Source organism: Papio anubis, chromosome 12, assembly GCF_008728515.1.
Source record: "Papio anubis isolate 15944 chromosome 12, Panubis1.0, whole genome shotgun sequence".
In the NCBI taxonomy this organism is placed as follows: domain Eukaryota; kingdom Metazoa; phylum Chordata; class Mammalia; order Primates; family Cercopithecidae; genus Papio; species Papio anubis.
The window spans coordinates 68400001-68421625 of record NC_044987.1 but is presented as its reverse complement, the minus strand read 5'-3'; the positions used below and the strand labels follow the sequence as shown (position 1 = coordinate 68421625).

The 21625-nt window shown below is 45.2% G+C and overlaps 1 protein-coding gene across 10 annotated transcripts in view; it reads left to right on the top strand.

The window, feature by feature from the left end:
• Positions 1-21625, top strand: part of SCUBE2 (signal peptide, CUB domain and EGF like domain containing 2) — a 75433-nt gene that overhangs the window by 15204 nt on the left and 38604 nt on the right. For 8 of the 10 annotated variants that reach the window (XR_637478.4, XR_637479.4, XR_001894950.3 and 5 more), the window contains exons 4-11: positions 1207-1341; positions 5962-6087; positions 8611-8727; positions 9429-9518; positions 14754-14870; positions 15853-15975; positions 19370-19486; positions 21476-21598. Coding sequence is in view for 7 of the 10 variants with exons in the window: in XM_009186627.4 (XP_009184891.1) it covers positions 1207-1341; positions 5962-6087; positions 8611-8727; positions 9429-9518; positions 14754-14870; positions 15853-15975; positions 19370-19486; positions 21476-21598 (948 nt within the window). In the remaining 3 variants the exon portion in view is untranslated. The remainder of the gene's footprint in view (positions 1-1206; positions 1342-5961; positions 6088-8610; positions 8728-9428; positions 9519-14753; positions 14871-15852; positions 15976-19369; positions 19487-21475; positions 21599-21625) is intronic. The other 2 variants (XM_009186628.4, XM_009186629.4) reach the window with 2 other exon arrangements.

The window sequence follows — 21625 nt, the reverse complement described above, 5'->3', positions numbered from 1 at the left end:
TGGCTCCTTCCCTAGAGGCTCTTGGGACTCCTGCCATCTCCTCTGCCTCCTCCCTGTGCTAGCTGTGGCTGTTGCAGATGCATGTGTGAAGCTGGACTCCCAGACTGCCCATTCTTCCCCTCCCTCTGTCCTGCTCTCAGCCGCCGCCTTGTATTTCTCAAAGTGAAAGGCCAGACTCTCCCCTACTCTAGTGGTTGCCAGCTGCTTCCCAAATTAAGTACGCACTTCTTTGCCTGGTGTTCAGGATCCCGCAGTGTGACCACAGTCTGTCCTCCCAGCTGTATCTCCTGTAACCTCCCTCTATGTGCCCTATGCTCTAGCCAAATGGGCTGACCTACTGGTATCTGAATGTTCTCCATGCCTCCCAGCCTTTGCGCTACTGCTCACGCTGTCTTCCACCTATAATCGCTTCTCTCCTGATTTATAATTGGACAATTCTAAGGGCCCATCTTTTATTAGCTTATCCTTGATTCATCCTGATACCCGACGACCAGATGTGATTTCTTTCCTTTGCACCAGCTTTTACCTTATATTAGAATCATTTGTATACTTGTCTCTTGCTGAAGTGCATGCTCCTAGAGAGAAGGATTTTTTTTTTTTTTTTTAGATGGAGTTTCACTCTGAGGCCCATGCTGGAGTGCAATGGCATGATCTCGGTTCACTGCAACCTCCACCTGCCGGGTTCAAGTGATTCTCCTGCCTCAGCCTCCCAAATAGCTGGGATTACAGGCATGTGCCACCATGCCCAGCTAATTTTTGTGTTTTTAACAGAGACGGGGTTTCACCATGTTGGCCAGGCTAGTCTTGAATTCCTGACCTCAAGTGATCCACCTGCTTCAGCCTCCCAAAGTGCTGGGATTATAGGCGTGAGCCACCACACCTGGCTGAGGGAAGGAGTTTTATCTTCCTTATCTATATTTTGCTGTCTCCTCTAGCACCATGCTTTGGAAGGAGAAGGTATTCAACAAATATTTACTGAGCTAATTGATCTTGTGTCCATGTGGTGGTCCTGGCCAAGTGAGCCCCAGACCCATAAGGACTGGGTAATTGTCTGTGGACCTCACTGGCTTTGATGCAGAAAGCTTCTGTGGTGCAGGGACATGAAGAGGGACCTCATCTTTGCTTAGCAGGGCCCCTGAGCTGCTGGGTGAGGTGGGACATTTGAAACAGTCACCAAAGCAGAAGCTAATCCCTCTCTCCCTCCAGATGTGGATGAATGCCTGGAGAACAATGGCGGCTGCCAGCACACCTGTGTCAACGTCATGGGGAGCTATGAGTGCTGCTGCAAGGAGGGGTTTTTCCTGAGTGACAATCAACACACCTGCATTCACCGTTCAGAAGGTACCTCTGCCCCACTGTGGATGGGGACGGAGTCACATCTGAGACCCCCTCCCTTGGCGCACACGCACACACACTGACTCTAGGGGGGAAGCACAGGGTATAGAAAGTCTGGAGGCCTGAGTCTAGATGCCACTGCCGGCTAACCGTGGGCAAGTTATTCGAACTTCAACTTCCTCACCTGGCAAAATAGGTGCACTGGACTGGGTGAGCACTGAGGTCCTTTCAAACTCTCACATTCTCTGATTCTAATCTTTACATAGAATACATTTCAAACATGACTAGATGTCTCAGGAGCAATATGGAGGATGATCTGCCAAGTTTTTCAAAAAGGTGCTGAAAACCACAGCACCAGTATGATCCTGCTCCCTGCTCTGGGTGGGTAGAGAGGAGGCTGGATCCTTCCCATGCAGACTTTCAATGAAGTGCCCTGCTTCCAGCCCCAAGCTAGATCTGGCCCTTCCATGGTTTGCATTTTTGAGCTCCGAGGGGCAGAAGGGCTCCTTCCCTGGACTCTCCGTGCTGTGGTTTCCTTCACCTATGTCACCATTTACCATTCCTCTGTAAATTTGCCAGAAACTCTTCTCTTCTGATGTCCTCCTTTTCATTCTCTTTGCTTTGAGTTTGTACCTTTTTTCATTCTTCTGTTACTTAGTTGATTCTTGAGAGGAAGATGTATTAAGTACATGTGGCCAATCAGTTATTTTTAACTGAATGTCATCCTTTTAACTCTTCCCTGCTCTTTCTTAAGTTGAAGAGTCACATTTTGGTGGCTGTGTTTCTCTTGGAGTTGCATCTGCCTATTTTTAGGGGAAGAGCCCTAAATACTAGCCTATTAACCCCTTTGGCCTTGTGCTGCTTATTCTTTCCCATTACTTAAGAATGAGGTCATTTTAAGTTCTTCTACTGCTTAATCACAAATTTGTAGATTGTTTTAATCCTGGTCTTGGTAACTTTTCAAGGGTTTCTTTATGGAAGATGATTTTTGTCTCATTTTCCAAGGATGGTGGCTCACACCTTATACCTAACTGGAATACCTGTTTGGGTACTAAGAAAAATCGTCAGAGGAATCCCCAGGGGCCAATGGATTTGATGGTTATCATCACCCAGAGTCTGCTCATTCTCAGTGTTTGGAGCAGGGAAGTCACACGCACTGGCTTTGATCAGGCAGATTTCTTATCTTGTACCAGGTGTGGCCCTTGATAAAGTAGCAGTTGGGTTTCATTTTCCTGCCAGGTTCTCTGGGGTCATTGGTGTGCCCTGCACTCTTGTCTGATGCAGGCCAAATTCGAAGTGGGAATGAATTAGGAGGCCAGTGGCACAGAGTGATCCAAATCTCAGGGCATCTCTCCTTTTGATTGCTCCCAGCTGCTTCCTGGGAAGTCACTTTGGCTTCTTCTGCAGGTGGTTGGGGAGGGATGTGGGACCTGCAGGTTAAAGCCATCGCTTGCGCCCTCGCAGTCTGGGTCCCACCCAGTTACAAAGCAGCTGGTAGCGATTAAGATCACCCCTTATCCTTGCACTTCCAGAGCCCTAGCTCAGTTCTGCAAACCCCTGGACTATTAGAGATACAGGCTCCTCATAACATAAGCAAATACAAATGCAGTTCCTTTCTGCAAACTGTGTTTTCTAAATTTTCTACAATTCAGACATTCTTGGATCCCCTGAAGAGTATTTAAAGTGAACATTTTTGCCTGGAACTAAAACCAAAATCCAAGAATTTGAGTTGTGGTCTGGAAGTGTTCTCTATGATTTTCTGTTGTGTTTCAACCTGACTGCTTGGCAAATTCATGGGAGTGTCAGCCAACGGATTGTAGCAATTGGTAACGGAGAACCTTTGCATCCTAGCATTTTGATTCTTCAAATAGAACAGCCTGTAAAAAGTTTTCTTCCAGGATTTTCTCTTTGATGTGCACATTAAACTATGAAACTGTAGGCTTAAAAACCCACAGCGGATACCTTAAAAGTGATTGAAAGAAGGCAACACAGGAAGCTAGTATTTTCTATTGCTGTTGTTTTTAATAATTATTTACAAAATGTTCTTTAATATAGGGCATTGTAATCATTGACTCTGAGGGAAAGCTCAAGATATTGATTTTTTTTTTTTTTTTTTTATCCTTAGAGACTCCAAAGCTGTGATAAAGAGACTGTGTGTTTTCACCCATATAATGAGGGTAGGCTGGAGAGAAACACATCACCCCCGGCCTGCCTTTGTTCCTATTCATGGCTGCTCAGGCTCTCAGAATGAGAACTCCTCTTTTGTTTTGTGTGTTCTGAGAATATTTAGATGGTGTACTGATGCCTTTTCAGGGCGACAGGGAAGGTGTCAGGGTGGCAAAGTGGAGGCTGTGCTTTCGGCAGGGCCTGTTACCCGTTTTAGGTCACGCTTTCCTCCCAGTTCACACGGCATATTTTTATTGGGTTTCCAGAAATAATCTTCAGTGGGGCCCTGATCTTGGGGTGCACCTGAATGGGGGATTTCCAATGTTTCTGAGCTGTTTCCCTTATGGTGAACAAACCGTCCTGGACGTGACAACCAGGCCAGTTTTGGAAAGAGCTAGGGCCATTTGCTGGGCTGCCTAGTTTGGAACAAATTAATGTGCTCTCCCCAGCAGTGGTCTTGCTTTAAGTCAGGGTGCTATGAAAGGCTTTGAGGTCACCTCTTGAAAAGCCATCAGCAATTCCAGAGCCATTTAAGTCTCTATTACCTCTTGGTAACTTCAGGTGTAGCTTGATGTGGTGGAACATCAGGTGGCAGCTTCTCTGTGTATCACAATGGCATCTGGCACACAGGCGTTCTTATGAAATATTTCTTGTGTAGGTGAATTACTCTGAGGCAGTAAAGGTCACTTTGTAAAGGTCTTAACGGTCTTGTAAACAGAGTGGAAAAGCAGCAGCAGCTGGCCTGTTTGGGGGTATACTTTCCAGGTGTTCCTGCCCCCATTTCTTGGGCACTGTTATATTTACACCTGAGCACTGGTTATTTCCCATGCTTTGCTGACCCAAGGACAAACACAACACTTTCTGGGCCTTCTCAGAAAGACAGGACACTGCTTCTAGAGGCAGCTGTCACCTCCCATGCCATCTCAGTTCTGGGGAGCAAATCACATCTTCGGAAATTACCAGTCAGAGCAAGAGAAAGTTTTCCACCAATCCAGTGCAAGTCTCTTTCTGCGTTAATTGACAGCCACCCTTGGCATGGATGAATGAATCCCAGCAACCAGCAGACTCAGTGCTGGAGTGCAGACAGCTCATAACTGTCAGGCAAAAGAGCAAGAGGATTTTAAGAGAGACTCTTGAAAGTATGGGATATATTAACTCTTGCACTGTCTTTTGGAATGGGAATGGCATCTGTTTGTATTAAAACAATTGTTCCAGTTAAGCACAGTTTGACAGCTCTGGCATGGGAGCTGGAGAGAGAACTTTGACTTCATTAGAACCTGTTGGCTAAGGTTTTAGGGGCATAATATAGAAGAGTGTTGGATTCTAGAGAAGTGAAAGCAACCTTTTTGTACTCGTGTTGAAACCAGTGCCTTTCTAGTATTAGAGTGTCTCGTCAGTAGAGAGCCAATGACAACCAAGTCCCTGCTCTCAGAGATGTTTTAGAGTTACATTGCACAAATGCAAAGAAGCAACATAGGAATAGGTAATTAATAATGCAGTATAAACTGAGCAGATGTCTTGAAAATACTGTAGGGTATGAAAAGAATTCCTTCAGGATGCTGGCAGGCAGCAGGATCTCGAAGAATTGGTTTTGAGATGAGGCAGAATGCTGGTAAACCACACGGGCAGTTACCTTGCTAGTGCCCCTCATGTAGATGTATGCCGGGCCCTGCGGGAACAGAAGCAGGTGTTCCCTGCCCACCATCGTACTACAAGGTTGAGCCTAATCGAAATTTACTGTATACCTCAAAAGAATTGTACAGCAGCTACCACACACATGAGCACACTCCCTCCTTCTCTCTCTGTCTTCTCTCTCCCTTGCTCTGTTCTTGCTGCTGTTGCTGTGTGATGCTGTCTGTCAGAGGCTTAAGTCCTGAGGGAAGGACCAAGGGAGTGGCTGAGGGTGGTCACAGAAGACAGATCCCTGGGCATGTGACCCATATGAGGATGCCAAAATGCCGCAGTCACACTCACCTCTGAAGGGCAGGATTGGTGGGGGTAGAGAGGGGTGTTGAAATGTTTTGAAAATTATCTTCAAGAGTATGTGAAAAATTGAAAATCTTGATCATTCTATCTGCACATTTCTTAGGAGGATTCTCCTTTTCTCTTTACATTCTTGATCAGCTCTTGGGTAAAGACATGGCAGAGATAAGAGCATGAGTACCAGTTCCTGGGGTCAGCAGGCTCTGATCCTGCACCCAATAAAGAGCTCCAGTGTATTGGGAAGGCTCCCATCTCGTTAGGAGAGTTGAGACATCATATCTCTTGGGTGACAGAAGAAATTTTTCATGTCTATTAATTGGCCTAGGTTGACTTTAATGACATATACTTTTCAAATGTGGGGCTGATGGAGACCTAGGCAGACAGGTCTGTGGGCCACCCCTTAGCCCTTTGCCGCTCTCCCAGGTCTCAGGATTCTGACCACAGCCTAGTCACCTGTTACACACTGCTGTTTTTCAGAGGGCCTGAGCTGCATGAATAAGGATCACGGCTGTAGTCACATCTGCAAGGAGGCCCCAAGGGGCAGTGTCGCCTGTGAGTGCAGGCCTGGTTTTGAGCTGGCCAAGAACCAGAGAGACTGCATTTGTAAGTATGGGCGGGTGCACACCTGCCATGGGAACCATCGTATTCCACAGGCTGCCTTCTGTGGCCCAGTTCAGAAGCACCACCTCATGACACGGCTGCAGCAGCGGGGAAGACAGTGAGCACGGGATACCGACCTCTACCAAGTACTTGTTCACTGCAGAAGGGTGGTCTCCCTTAGGGAAGGGAAATGATATTTTAAAAGGAACTCATCAGGAGAAAATGAAATTCAGGAGTAAGGAGCGTGAATGTTGGGGGGCAGTTCTCCTTGTTCCCACAGAATAAAACCAAATTTCCTCATCTGGCAATCACAGCTCTTTGCCACTGGGCCCTGCTTCCCTTATAAACCTCATCTGCCTCCTTTCTGCAGACACTACTCCCCTTACCTTTGGAGAAGAGCCCAAATTCTTTGATGCCTCCAGGCCTTTCCCAAGCCCTTCCTCCTTCCTGGCATGGTGGACTCTCACTCAACCTTCAATATTCTGTTTAACTTCTAATAAGGATAAGCATAATAGCTACCTTTTGGTGGGGAATTTATTGTGTGCAAAGGCTTGTCTCAAGATGTGCCATATCCCATTTAATTCTTACAGGCACCACCCTGTGAGTTCAGTATTATTACACTCATTTCAGTTGGCAAAGTTGTGCAGAAGGTGAAGCAACAAGGTCACACAGGGAGTTAGTGGCAAATGAGTGTTCAAACCCTGGTCTGTTTAGCTCTAAAGCTGTGCTCTTAATCCCTTGCTACCATCCTCTGCTATCAGAAGTCTCCTGGGTGCTTCAGACAGGGCAGCCATTTTGTACTTTGGCTCCCACAGCACTTTCCTCAGCTGTATAGCTCTGGGTTGACTTGCGTGTTGATGTGTCTGTCTCCCCAGCTATGAGCCCCTCCAAGTCAGGGACCTTGTCTCATTTTTCCTCTCAGTCCTCCCCTGGTGCCTGCTACGGAATGTGCTCAGTACACTTGTGTTTAATGAATGGGTGAATGAGTGGTCTACACCATCGGGCTGCACCCCTGCACCACGATTGTGGTAACAAAACTCCACCTGGGAACAGGAAACCACTGGCAATTCATGGTGTTCCTAAACCACAATTTATGCTGAGGGAAGCACTGAGGGGTTCCCTTTAGGAACCTTCCCAAAGCCATGGACAGAAGACCCCTGCCATTTGGTGGGGATGGTGGTTTATGGTGAGTAAGAGATGAGGGGACAGTTTCACTGGTGAGGGACTTCTCTCCATTGTCTCCCTCACAAAGCAGAGTGCTGCCTCAAAACTGTCCAAGCCAAGGCTGGTGCCACCATCACACTCAAGCAACAGGTTCTGACAGGCTCTTAGGGCCCCTCAAAGTCAGGCTGTCCCTGAGGGCATCCAGTGAGCTAGCAGGGTGGAGACCATTTTCCCACCTCCAGATCTTCGAAAGGAGGACCCAGGCCCTCCAAGACTCACCTGTGGGGCGAGACCCTCAACATTTCAGTCTTTCAGGGGACAGTTGCTGGGGGCAGGGGGCGCCTGTAAGCTTGTTTTTAAAGATTTTAAATGTCAGTAAGATATCACTGCTCAAATAATATTGTTATATTATTAACATTTTTAAATTTTAACATTAACATTATTAACATTTTAACATTATAACATTTTTAACATTAACATATATTATTTAACATTTGAGGAAGTAACAAAGAAAAAATAAGATCTAGAATCTCACCACATAACCAGCTGTTTCAATTTTTTCATATTCCTATTTAGTTGTGGTTCATATGCATATACAATTTTTACATAGCTATAATCACAGGATACCACAAATATGTAATTAGTTCTTTTGAATTAGAAAAATTACAAAGGATCTATGTAAAATGCAAACACTCCAAAGCATATAAAGAAAACATTCAGTTTTCCCCCTCCCGTTTCCCTTGCCAGAGGTAACCGCGGTTTACAGTTTGATGAATAGATAGTTTTGTAGTTGGCTTTTTTTTTTTGGCCTATCATCAATGCATTCATATATAGTCTTGATAATTACCAGTTAATGTCACATTAATTGTGTGCAGAATCATCCTGTGATTATCCTTCCTTCTAACTAATCTAGATTGAATCTGATGAGAGAAATTCTGACATATATGTACAAATTAAATATTGTCTGTTTTATTCCAGCATAAAGTGCTATAGCATTTCCCAAAGCCCCAGTACAGCTGTATTAATAGGTAAAGTTATCTAAATAGAACAAAGCAGTAGTCTAGAATCTCTTGCTATGATTTCCCTTATTAATAAAAATCTCTCCCCCAATTCTCCCATCTCCCTCTTCCTGTATGACTTTGTTTAAACCCATGTTTCAGCATTTCTATGATTTGTGTTGTAACTATCTGCCTACACAGATACCACAGGGTCTGCCTCGGAGTTATGTCTTCTGTGCACCATGCCTGGCATGCACTAGGTGCTCAAATACTTGCAGAATGAAAATCAGTTTCTCTGGAGCAAACACAGCCCTGTGTTTGTGGAAATCTCAGTGCTTTATGTATTGATTCATTTTACTGTCAGTGACCTGTAACCATGGGAACGGTGGGTGCCAGCACTCCTGTGAAGATACAGCTGACGGCCCAGAGTGCAGCTGCCATCCACAGTACAAGATGCACACAGATGGGAGGAGCTGCCTTGGTGAGTGGTAACCCCAACACTGAGTGAGGGTCTGCCCCAGCCTGCCCGTCCCTACCCCTGCCCCTTAATGGTGTTTAGCACAGATGCAGGCTGTTTCCGATGCATTTGCCCCCACTTCGCATGCTGCAGTGGGAGTGGTCTAGGTCTGTGGGGAAGGCCCCTCTCTCCGTGTGTGACCTTGGAAAGCCCTTCCTCCTCTCCTGGACTAGGCTGCTCCTAACGCTGGTATTCCAGAGACTGGCACAACACATCCCAAGAGGCCAGGGCAGCATGAGGTTAGAGCTGTTTGTGATGATGCAGCACTTCTGGCCAGCAGGAGCCAGGGCTGCATATTTCTGGTGGGATGCCTTCATGGTGTATCCTTCGCTACCTCCATTTTAGAGGTTTCCAGGCCCAAGGCTCTTTTTGTCCTCGACTCAGGAGACTGGAGTGAATCTGAAGCTTGCATTCCCTAGTGTCTCTTTGGTCAGTGCAATATACCTCCAAAATCTTTTCCATGTTTAATGTTTGCTAAGGATCTGCGGCCCTTCGACATGCTGTGTCTCCCACAGAGCCTCATTACAACACATTTTTATTGCGTGAACAGAGTCACATATCTTACATTGCTCTTGTGTCTGGGATTTCAGCAAACACGGTTGTACAGGGAATGAGCAATCTAACTCATTCAGTCTGAGAACTGTGCTCTTTTGCTTCTCTTATAGAGCGAGAGGACACTGTCCTGGAGGTGACAGAGAGCAATGCCACATCAGTGGTGGATGGGGATAAACGGGTGAAGCGGCGGCTGCTCATGGGTAGGCGCCTTCACTCCTCTTCCTTGGCCACTGCCATTGTCCCTTTCCCTCCCCAACTTATTGCATCAGACCTGAACTTGGGAGCCACATGCCCTCAGACCAGCTGGACTGGGGTGAGCAGCTCCTGTGAACCAGGATGTGTGTCTGTTCTTCACTAGTGTTGTTGCTTAATCACCAACCAAGCAAGACCCCTGGTCTCGCCATCAGAATAATCAGGTTAACATCTCAATGCAGCCCCCACCTAGCTGTGAGGCTTGGCAAACTGCCCTGAGGCTGTGTCTCTTGGTCTTTCTACCTCTTAGGGCCAGTGTGTCGCACATTTTCATACTGCTATAAAGAACTGCCTGAGACTGGGTAATTGATAAAGAAAAGAGGCTTAATTGACTCACAGTTCCACATGGCTGGGGAGGCCTCAGGAAACTTGCAATCCTGGTGGAAGGCAAAGGGGAAGCAAGGTACCTTCTTTGCAAGGTGGCAGGAAGGAGAATAAATGCAGGAGGAACTACCAAACACTTGTAATACCATGAGATCTCATGGTCTCACTCCATCATGAGCACAGTGTGGGGGAACCGCCCCCATGATCCAATCACCTCCACCTGGTCTCTCCATTGACACGAGGGGATTATGGGGATTATAATTCAGGATGAGATTTGAATAGGGACATAAAGCCTGACCATATCAGTTGGGATGCTCAATTAAAATAATAATATGGAAAGGTGCCCAGAGTCCAGTGCCTGGGACTGAGTGGGTGGTCAGTGAAGTCAGCTGTCCACCTCTGAAGCAGCCTTTAGCTCAGAATGGTGGCTAGCCTTCTTTTGTGTCCACTGACTCTTCTATTTCTGACTCAGCTGATGATAATGGTAGAAGAGATGAATGGAGAGGGGCAGCACGTGGCTGTGGGACAAGGGAAGTCCTGCCTGAAGGTCCAGCAGTTAAGCTGGACATGAGCAGAAATAGAGGTGGCCGTGGGGGTGGGAGTCAGACAGATCCTTTGGCGTGTTACTCCTTCTGGAGAAAGTTTGGCTCAACCTAAACAAAACCCATCTTTTGACAGTTTCTGAATTCAACAGTCAGGCAACATATCATACAGCCTTTGGTTACCAAGCAGGTAACCTTTCTGAGCTCTTTAGAAATTATAATTTTTCATTGTCTTAAGTGAAAATAGTATATGTGAATAACATAGAAACTTAATTACTTCTGGGCTTGTAATGAAGCGCATCATTTCCTTGTCTCATAACTTCCCATTTCCTCATCCCATTTGCCAGAGGCAACAACATTCAATTCTTCGAGCTGTTTCTTCTTCTGACTCCTCCTCCCCCATATTTCTGAAAAATGAAGGGCATACAGTTATTATTTTCTTCTTTTTTTTCTTTTCTTTTTTTTCTTTTTTTTTTTTTTGAGACAGGGTCTCACTCTGTTGCCCCCAGGCTGGGGTGCTGTGGTGTGATCACATCTCACTGCAACCTCCGCCTCCCAGGATCAAGTGATTCCCTCACCTCAGCTTCCTGAGTAGCTGGACTACAGGCATGCGCCACTGCACCTGGCTAATATTTGTATTTTTTGTAGAGACAGGGTTTCACCATGTTGCCCAGGCTGGTCTCAAACTCCTGGGCTCTAGCCATCTGTCTACCTTGGCCTCCCAAAGTGTTTTGATTACAGGTGTGAGCCTTCATGCCTGGCCCTACAGTTATTTCTTGATGTGTCTGTTATAGATGTCTCTCATCTGGGCGTTTACTATTAGCCTACAGTTCCCTTTGCCGCTCTCCTGTTAGGTGAATCCTATGTCTTGCCTCTCGTTAGTTTATCTGGCGAATGAGATAGAGGTATTTAAAAATTTGCATGCCTGAAAATACCTTTATATTCTAGCTGCACCCTTTATTGAGAATTTGGCTCAGTGTAGAATTCAGAGTTGGAAAGAATTTTCCATCACTGTTTGGAAGTTAGTGCTCCATTGTTTTCAAGAATGCAGGGTTGTTTTGAGAAGTCTAAAGTCATTTTTATTCTTGATCCTTTGGGAGAAACTTGTGAAAGCATCTCTCTGAAAGCTTCTAGGATCTTCTCCTCCCCAGTGATCTGAAGTTTTACAATAATGTTCTTTATTGTGGGATTTTGCCCACCTGTTGTTAGTACTTTTCTTTTTTCTTTTTCTTTTTTGAGACAGAGTCTTGGTGTGTTGCCTAGGCTGGAGTCTAGTGGTGTGATCTCGGCTCACTGCAAGCTCCACCTCCTGGGTTCACGCCATTCTCCTGCCTCAGCCTCCCGAGTAGCTGGGACTATAGGCGCCCGCCACCACGCCCGGCTAATTTTTTTGTACTTTTAGTAGAGATGGGGTTTCACCGTGTGAGCCAGGATGGTCTCCATCTCCTGACCTCGTGATCCGCCCACCTTGGCCTCCCAAAGTGCTGGGATTACAGGCGTGAGTCACCATGCCCGGCCTAGTACTTTTCAATATGAACATTCAAATCCTTTAGTTCTAAGAAATTATCTTACATCTTTTTCTTTGATAAATTTCTTTTTATTTCTTTTTTTTGAGACAGAGTCTTGTTCTGTTGCCCAGGCTGGAGTCCAGTGGTGCGCTCTTGGCTCACTGCAACTTCCACCTCCCAGGTTCAAGTGACTTTCCTGCCTCAGCCTTCTGAGTAGCTGAGACTACAGGCACATGCCACCATGCCTGGTTAATTTTTTTTTTTTTTTTTTTTTTTGGTATTTTTAGTACAGAAGGGATTTTGCCATGTTGGCCAGGCTGGTCTCGAACTCCTGGCCTCAAGTTATCCACCTGCCACGGACTCCCAAAGTGCTGAGATTACAGGCATGAGCCACCGCGCCTGTCTTTGATAAATTTCTTCCCTCCATTTTCTCTGTTCTTTCCCTCTGGAACTCCTGTTAGCTGACTGTTGTAACTCCTGGATTGACCCTCTAATTTTTTTTTTTTTCTTTTCTCTCTCTTGTATTTTTGTTCTTTTTCTTTTCTCTCCTTTGTGTTTTTGTTCTACTTTCTAGAAGACTTTTCATTTTTTTCTTCTAATCTTTCCACAGGATAAAGTTTTCATTTTCGTATTTTAATTGTTCAAGAATTTTACTTTGGCCTTTTGTTTTAGGAACCTGCTCTTATTTCATGGATGCTTTTCTTATCTCCCTGAGGAAATTAATTATAAGATTTTAACTCCTCTTCTGTTCTCTAGATTATCTTTGTTTCCTCCAGGATTCTTTTTCCCTGTTGGTTTGGTCTGGTGTATTTATTCCATATTAGAGGCTTTCCAGAAATGTCTAGTGATTCTTGACTGATTTTTCATGTTTAATAGTAAAATACTAAAAAGCTAGTTGGATTTTCTATTGACTTGTGGGCTCCATGTTTGGGTGATGAGGCAGTGACTTAGCCATTTCATCTGGAGATCCTCGAATGCTAATATCGTTAGGTCTTTTTGCTTGGGTAGGTCAATTTCGCTGGCGAGGAGTCCTTCAATCACCTGTCTGTAGGCTTAGCTGCTGGCATCCTGGGTTGCAGTGTTGTTTCAACGTAGCTTTTTGGAACTTTCAGTGGCTGTTATTTTAACATAGCTTTTGGAATTTTCAATGACTTTAAATCTGCCAGTAGGGAGCTGAAGGAGCTGGGGGAAGAGGGATGAGGGTTTGAGATCTCTTTTTCAGGGTATAGACTTTCACCTGACAGTGCCTCCCTCTCCTCCTCTGTTGTTCCTGGTACCCTTGAGCCTGGTGCCTCTCTGGTCCAGACTTCTCTGCTATAGCCAGAATAGGAGAAGGGTAGTCACATGGCTATGTGGAATTAAGGAGGAGCTCTGGGGTTTATCTTTTTCATATGTAGATTCTCCATAATCTTCCTGTTTTTAACTCCGTCTGCATTTCTGCCTCTAGAATAACTTGATAATCCCAATTCCTGAGTTTTTGTGGGATTCTGGGGCTCACATGAGTTTACCAGCTGTTGGCACCCCCTCTGTAGACCGCTAGGATCTAGCTTTCTTCTACGCCAGATATTGTTCTCCTGCTAACATGCCACTTCCAGAATGTTTGACATCTCTCATCTATTGTCTTTTCTTCCATTTTCTTTGTCTTTAAGGATTTATACTTTAAAAAATCAATTTATTCTCATATTCATGAGATTTTGAAAGGAACAGAGATAAACATACATGTACTATCTGCATATTTAATTAGGATTAAGCTTGTCCCCTTCAGGGTTCCTTTTTTTTTTTTTTTTCTTTTCTTGAGACAGGGTCTCTCTGTGTTGCTGAGCCTGGAGTGCAATGGCACAAACATGGCTCACTGCAACCTTGACCTCCTGGACTCAAGTGATCTTCCTGCTTCAGCCTCCCGAGTAGCTGGGACCACAGGTGTGCATCACCAGGCCTCGCTAATTTTTTAAAATTTTTGTAGAGATGGGGGGTCTCACTCATCTTGAACCCTGGGCTCAGGCAATCCTCCTGCCTCGGCTTCCCAAAGTGTTGGGATTACAGGGGTAAGCCACCCCCCCACCCCCCCACCCCCAGTTTTTAAAATGAAGTAGCTATGGAAGAAAAATCACGTTTCTGGAGGCCTAGATGCTAACAGTTCAATGAATGTTGAATAGCACTTGTCTATTACTTGGACTAACTGTATGAGATACAGAACTAGAAGACTGTTTGCTTATTATTCCTCATCTCCACAGTTGCAATTTAACAACTGTGGCTTATTTTTCATGTGGTTATGACAGGGTTTTCTCCTTTCAGGGAAAGTGAAACTTCAAATTTGAGTAAATTGGTGGTTGCCAGGATGAAGCCAGTAGTCTACAACAAGGCAGTGGTTGGGGTGACGATGCTTACCCACTCTTGCTTTGCCCACTACTCATATTGAAAGGAGAAGGTTCAAGATTAAGGAAGGACCATCCCCTTTGCCCTGTTCTGCACTCACCTCTAGCCTGCCAGACGTGGTCCTACTTAGGTTGCTGGCTGCAGATCAGCAAGAACTTTCAGTGGCTTTAAATCTGCCAGTAGGGGGAGTGACTGTGCAGATTGGAAGACATCTTTATCCCTCTGGTCACCCTGACAATCTTCCTCAGGAACTAGAACTCATTTAGGTGGGTGGGAGGAGCTGCACCTGCTCTCCCTCTAGCCCATCTACAGGTAGCAGAGACTTGGGGTGTAACTATGAGTACCCCACAATGCTTCTTGGCTTCTGTGACCTTCGTCAGCTGTATTAGCAATTCTTAAGGAAGCTAATTGTCTTTTCTTACCTCCTTGCCAGAAACGTGTGCTGTCAACAATGGAGGCTGTGACCGCACCTGTAAGGATACTTCGACAGGTGTCCACTGCAGTTGTCCTGTTGGATTCACTCTCCAGTTGGATGGGAAGACGTGTAAAGGTAGACTTCACCTCCCCAGGGAGGCTGGGTGCCCTGTTATGGAGGGAAGACCCATGCTGCTAACGTATGGGGATAAAGGCAACATACCCTCCATACCCCACGTGACTCCAGATTTGCTTATGATTCATATCAATGGAAGCTTTTTCCCCCTGGGCTAGTAGAAGGTTATAATTGAGTAAACTTAATTAGAACCAACACTTAATTACACTAATTGTTGAGGAGGTCAGCCTCTACAAGCATCAAATAATTCATTTCAGACAGTGGCCTTATTAGAAAAAGGCAGTTAAAGGAAGCATTCATTTGCAGGAGATAATATCAACATATCATACATAATAGCCTAAAGATTATTATGTAAATAACAGTCAAGATGATTATCCAGAGGACTTAATGGATAACTGTACCATTAACTTTTACTGATGAAGAGCGACCCCAATGACTTGCTCGTATTTTGTGGGCAAGAGTACAAAGGATTAGTCCTTTAGCATGACAAAAAGTAGATAACCAATTACCAGACGAAACTGGGAAAATATAAGATTGAGTATCAGGAATCATTTTAAAACATTGAGGCTATTTGATCATTGTGTAATTTGCCAAAACAAATGCTCTAGTCCTTTATAGCTTTAATCATTAAACTTGAATACATAGTGTACTAAAGGGACCCATATTACCTTGAGAGAGCAATACAAAGATGAGAACATAACAGGACATCATCATTCTTTCCCAGAGTTTGTTTCCTTAATGCCAGTCAAGGGCACCATAAGTCAGCGTTCTCAAGATGATGAAACACTTGTCTTTCAGAACTGGTTAAGCCAGACAAGAAAACATGTGTAAGGTTAAAAACATCAGCAAACATTCTTAAATGCTTTTGTGAGTATTTTTCTTAATTTCAGAGACTAATGAACACACACAATGGCCCTTCAGGGAGTTGTGAGAAGTGAGGCAAGTGTTGCTCTCTGATATGCCCAATGCTTGCCTGTTGCAGATATTGATGAGTGCCAGACCCGCAATGGAGGTTGTGATCATTTCTGCAAAAACACCGTGGGCAGTTTTGACTGCAGCTGCAAGAAAGGATTTAAATTATTAACAAATGAGAAGTCTTGCCAAGGTATGTGCTGAAAACATAGCCGTGCTGCGCAATGGCCCACAGGTTGGAGTAGAGAGCACGTAACGCCCTCCTGGCAAAGACTGGCTTATCAGGCTTCTTGACAGGGCCACTAGTCCAATCTCCATCCTAGGCTTCACTCAGTTCATCTATTAGGTAGAATAAAAACACTGATGTAGCTCACAGGTGTATTGGAAATTAAGTTGTTAATGGTTAGAGAACACCTTAAAGAATCCATCTGATGTGATGACAGCAGAGCTCACTGCTGGAAATGGAATGGAAAACAGAATGCAAACAGGGTTCCAGTGGGGTGTTGAGATTATGAATAATTTTCCCTTTCTAAAGTTTCCTTTAATGTTATTGAATTGATCACAAAAGTTGGTGGCGAAAGTCTGTAGATTTAGTTAACATACCTCCCTACCAAAAACTTGGAGTTAACCTATGATCAAGATTATGTACCAGTTGGTCTCTTTCTTACAGCACTTGTTTTATTTTTTAAAAATTACTTATTTATTTTGATACAGAGTCTCACTCTGTTGCCCAGGCTGGAGTGCAGTGGCACCATCTTGGTTCACTGCAACCTCCACCTCCCTTCTTGGATTCAAGCAATTCTCCTGCCTCAGCCTCCTGAGTAGCTGGGATTACAGGCACCTGCCACCAGCTAATTTCTGATTTTTTTTTTTTTTTTTTTGAGACAGAGTCTCACTGTGTCACCCAGGCTGGAGTGCAGTGGGGCTATCTTGCCTCATTGCAACCTCCACCTCCCAGGTTCAAGAGATTTGCCTGCCTCAATCTCCCGAGTATCCAGGACTACAGGTGCACACCATCACGCCTGGCTAATTTTTGTATATTTAGTAGAGATGGGGCTTCACCATGTTGGTCAGGCTGGTCTCGAACTCCTGACCTCGTGATCTGCTTGCCTTGGCCTCCCAAAGTGCTGGGATTACAGGTGTGAGCCACTGCACCTGGCCAATTTCTGAATTTTTAGTAGAGTCAGGGTATCCCTGTGTTGGCCAGGCTGGTCTCGAGTTCCTGACCTCAGGTGATCTGCCCTCCTCGGCCTCGCAAAGTGCTGGGATTACAGGCGTGAGCCACCGCACCTGGCCTAGCACTTGTTTTAAATGACCAGCCTTTGATCTTTGAAGAGAGGGAAGGCAGAGAGGGAGAGGGAGGGCTTGTGGGGAGGAGATGCTTGTTGATCCTTAGAGAGGATTTCAGACCCCTTCTCAAAGACATCCTTCCCATATAAGGGCTGCAGCAAGGAGACTTCTCTAGGTAGCACTTGTTGTTAGCATTAGTAGCTGTTTTGGGTGGGGGAAAACTGTTTTCTATTTTTAGATGAGCACCTTTCCTTTGATATGCAGGAAGAAGTTCTCAGGAAAGATGTGCTGTAATGTATTCTTGCTCCATTTATGGGAATAAGGACTAATTTATTTTGTTAGAAATCTCAGAATTAGGCTGGGTGCGGTGGCTCACACTGTAATCTCAGCACTTTGAGAGGCCGAGGCAGGTCGATCACTTGAGGCCAGGAGTTTGAGACCAGTCTGGCCAACATGGCAAAACCCCGTCTCTACTAAAAATACAAAAATTAGGTGGGGACGTGGTGGAGGGCGTGGTGGCGGGCGCCTGTAATCCCAGCTACTCAGGAGGCCGAGGCACGAGAGAATCGCTTGAATGCAGGATTCAAGCACAGGTTGCAGTGAGTTGAGATCACGCCAGTGCACTCCAGCCTGGGCAACAGAGAGAGACTCCATCTCAAAAAAAAAAAAAAAAAAAAAAAAAAATCTCAGAATTAAATAAAAATCAGAATATCAGATTTAATCTTAGATAACAAAGACTAGCATTACCTTTTAAAAAAAATATTATGGTGTGATGTTTGTTTTGTTTTTCTCTTGGTTTGTTCTTAATACATAATTTGTCAGGCAGTTCAAGTATATTCCCCTTCAAATTCAGTAAGTTAATTCTAGATAATTATTGTGTGGTTTTCTTCAGTTTGACTTGGAAAGCAAATTTGCTGTTCCATGTAATGTTTCCTAGGGTATAGACCAGGCAATACTGTTGAAGCTGTGTAAACACATTAAAAAGGAATTAGAAAAGTGATCTCATTATTTTTGGCAAAGCAGAAGCCCATACTGAGCAGCCAAAGTCAGCTACTGAACGAGTCCACTTTCTCGACAACTGGCTGATATTAATAACAGATTTCATAAAATGGCATCAATTCCTAGGGAAGAAACTGGGTTTTTCTTATTTTTCACTGATCGGGCTTGGTAGAACAAATATTTGCACAGAACAAATTTACTGAAGAAATGCCAGGATTTCTGGGAAAAGCTAGGGATGAAGAGGTTTTGCAAGAATTTGCCCTTTTTTATTTTGCTTTTTCATTCTTCCTGTTCCTTCCAAATGTTTGTTTTTTATTAACATAGTTTCTCGTGGCACACTTGGTGTTGAAAAAAGTGGTCTAGCAGTGGTCTAGTTGGCTTCGACTAAGTGCTGCACTGGTCCTGGCTTATCCATTTGGAGACATAAGTCGTAACTCTGTTAAAATCTTCCAAAGAGTTCAGGGAGTGAAGCACTCACATTCCAGCCTACAGGAAAGAGGTTGAGGGCCAGACCCAGGGAAAAGAGATGATGAGATGGACAAATGCAGCCTCCTGAGGCTGCTGTGCATGACCCCCGCTGCAGCCAAGGAGGCTTCCACACTGAACCAGGAGGATAGCAGACGCATGGGACTAGAACATACGGGAGGAGCAAAACCCAGGCATCGGCCAAGAGGATCCAATATACAGCTGAGCTACCACATTTCAGGGTCTGCAAAGAGAAAATTAGTGAGGATATTAGTATTAATGCATTCTTTCAGTGCAGAGGGCATTAAAACCCAGGATTAACTTGCCTCTTGGGGGCCAGAAGACTAATTCCGAAAAGATAAGAAAGGGATGGGAACTAGATTTACCTCCAAACCAAGTGTTTTCTCCTTTCAGTTTGCCATGGTTAATAAATTACTATTGCTGTTTTACCAATAGTTATATGACAATAGAAATGCACAGCTAGCACCTGTAGCTTACAAAACCCTTTTTAGGTATGTTATCTCATTTGGCTTCATTTAAACCTTTTAAATTAGCCTTACAAGTACACATGGGTGAAAGAGACCAACTGAGCTTTGAGGCAAGTGCAGTTTGCAACAGAATGTGGAAATGAGGGCTGCGGCAGTGAGTATACTTCTTGTGGGCTGCTCTACACTTTCTTTAACACAAGTGAGTGAGGAGAATGGATAGCTAATGTTTTTTACCCTGTGTGTACTGTTTTTGGTGTTGGTCAGCAATTGGTGTTTATCATAAACCTGTTCTTCACTCATCCCTCAGCGTGGGTTTCAGCTCCCCTCTCCCTTTGACCGTTACAGATATGGATGAGTGCTCTTTGGATAGGACCTGTGACCACAGCTGCATTAACCACCCTGGCACATTTGCTTGTGCTTGCAACCAAGGGTACACCCTGTATGGCTTCACCCACTGTGGAGGTGAGCAGACTGCTCCTGTTGAGTTGGGAGGGGAATGAGGCTGGGCCTGGAGGGGAGCAGGGCCTACCCTTGAGGTTTGCTTTCCTACATCGGGGTATGAAAGGTACATTCCAGTCCCTGAGCAATAGTGGTGAGTCCATCAACTTGAGAGAAGGATCCGCTAAAGGAAATCTCCCCACATGTATCCCTTTAACACCCTGAGCATGAAATGGAGCAGAGAGAAGTAGTGAGCTCTTCCAGCTGTGAATTCTCTATTGACTTGTTGGACTTGCGGTTGTATTCAGAGAGTGGAAGGGTATCTCAGGAGCTGATACTCTATCTGTTGGAACATCTCAGCAGATAGTAAAGTCACAGTCCTCAGACTGTGGGCACCCACCAATTCCACGGCCCTGCCGTGCATAGGAACTGGCTGCAAAGCCTTGGTTTGAGTCCTACAACTAGGTCTTTGAGCTGGAAGCAGAACTATGAAGTTTCTCTCTCCACTCTGTGCCCATTTTGCAACATGTTCTCATGTCTGATAACCTCATGGTCAAGCAGGCTATGCCATAAACTGGATTTGGTACCACCTGACTCCCACTCCACTCCCCCAGTCATCAGATTCACCCAGCAATCTTTGAGAATACAGGTTCAGATTCCAATTCAGAATGACTAGGGCTTCCAAGGTCATCTTCCTGAGGATCTGTAGGATTTGGGAACCACTGGCTTAAATACTTCCTGCCCAGTCCTTGTGTCTTGTGCTTTAGAAGAATGGATACACTGGGCGTGGTGGCTCACAGCTGTAATCCCAGCACTTTGGGAGGGAAGGCGGGCGGATCACCTGAGGTCGGGAGTTCGAGACCAGCTTAACCAACATGGAGAAACCCTGTCTCTACTAAAAATACAAGATTAGCCGGGCCTGGTGGCGCATGCCTGTAATCCCAGCTACTTGGGAGCTGAGGCAGGAAAATCACCTGAACCCGGGAGATGGAGGTTGCAGTGAGCTGAGATTGTGCCCTCGCACTCCAGCCTGGGCAATAAGAGCGAAACTCCGTCTGAAAAAAAAATTATATCTATATCTATATCTATATATACATACACTAGTGATTTGCTAGTGACAATTATCTCCCTTCTCCCTTTCAACACATCCTTGGCATGGCCAAAAACATACTCTTCCCAGTCCATCAGGAAACCTCGAGGAAATGTACCCTGAGTATGGATGTATGTCTGGGTTTAGGTGGAGCCACCTTTTGACCTGGACTCAGTCTCAGGTTGATGAGAATTAGTGCAGTCATTTCTCTTTCTCTGTGCCTCAACTGTGTAAATGGTTAAACAGGGAGTCCCAGTTCTATCTGCCTCCCTTGCTAGGCAGCTCAGGAGAATGGTAGAGTTTTAAAGTAGAAGTCTGTGCAGTATCTGAATTTGGACACTGGGTGTTGCTAAGGGAGGAATGGATTGGAAAAGAATGCAGCTTGAGGCTGGGTGTGGTGGCTCACACCTGTAATCCCAGCACTTTGGGAGGCCAAGGCAGGTGGATCACCTGAGACCAAGAGTTCAAGACCAGCCTGGCCAAGATGGTGAAACCCTATCTCTACTAAAAATGCAAAAATTAGCCAAGCGTGGGGGCACATGCCCGTAATCCCAACTACTTGGGAGGCTGAGGCAGGAGAATTGCTTGAACCTGGGAGGCGGAGGTTGCAGTGAGCTGAGATTATACCACTGCACTCCAGCCTGAGTGACAAGAGCAAAACTCCACCTCAAAAAAAAAAAAAAAAAAAAAAAAAATAGAGCTTGAGAAGGCCTTATTGAGCCTCATGCCAGGAAATTCGCTGGGTGGGGAGTGGGGTGTGTAGTCAGCTGGTGCCAAGTGCTCATGCTAAAGGCATTCAGCATCTTCCTTTGGTTAGTGAGTTTCAACCTTGTGACTCTCCTGCTGCTCCTTCCTCAAGGGAGGGACCATATCAGCCCGTTCAGTGACAGGTTGCTGTGACAAGAGAGTATTTTGTTCCGCAGACACCAATGAGTGCAGCGTCAACAACGGAGGCTGTCAGCAGGTCTGTGTGAACACAGTGGGCAGCTACGAATGCCAGTGCCACCCTGGGTACAAGCTCCACTGGAATAAAAAAGACTGTGTGGGTAAGGGGAACCGAGGCACAGACTCAG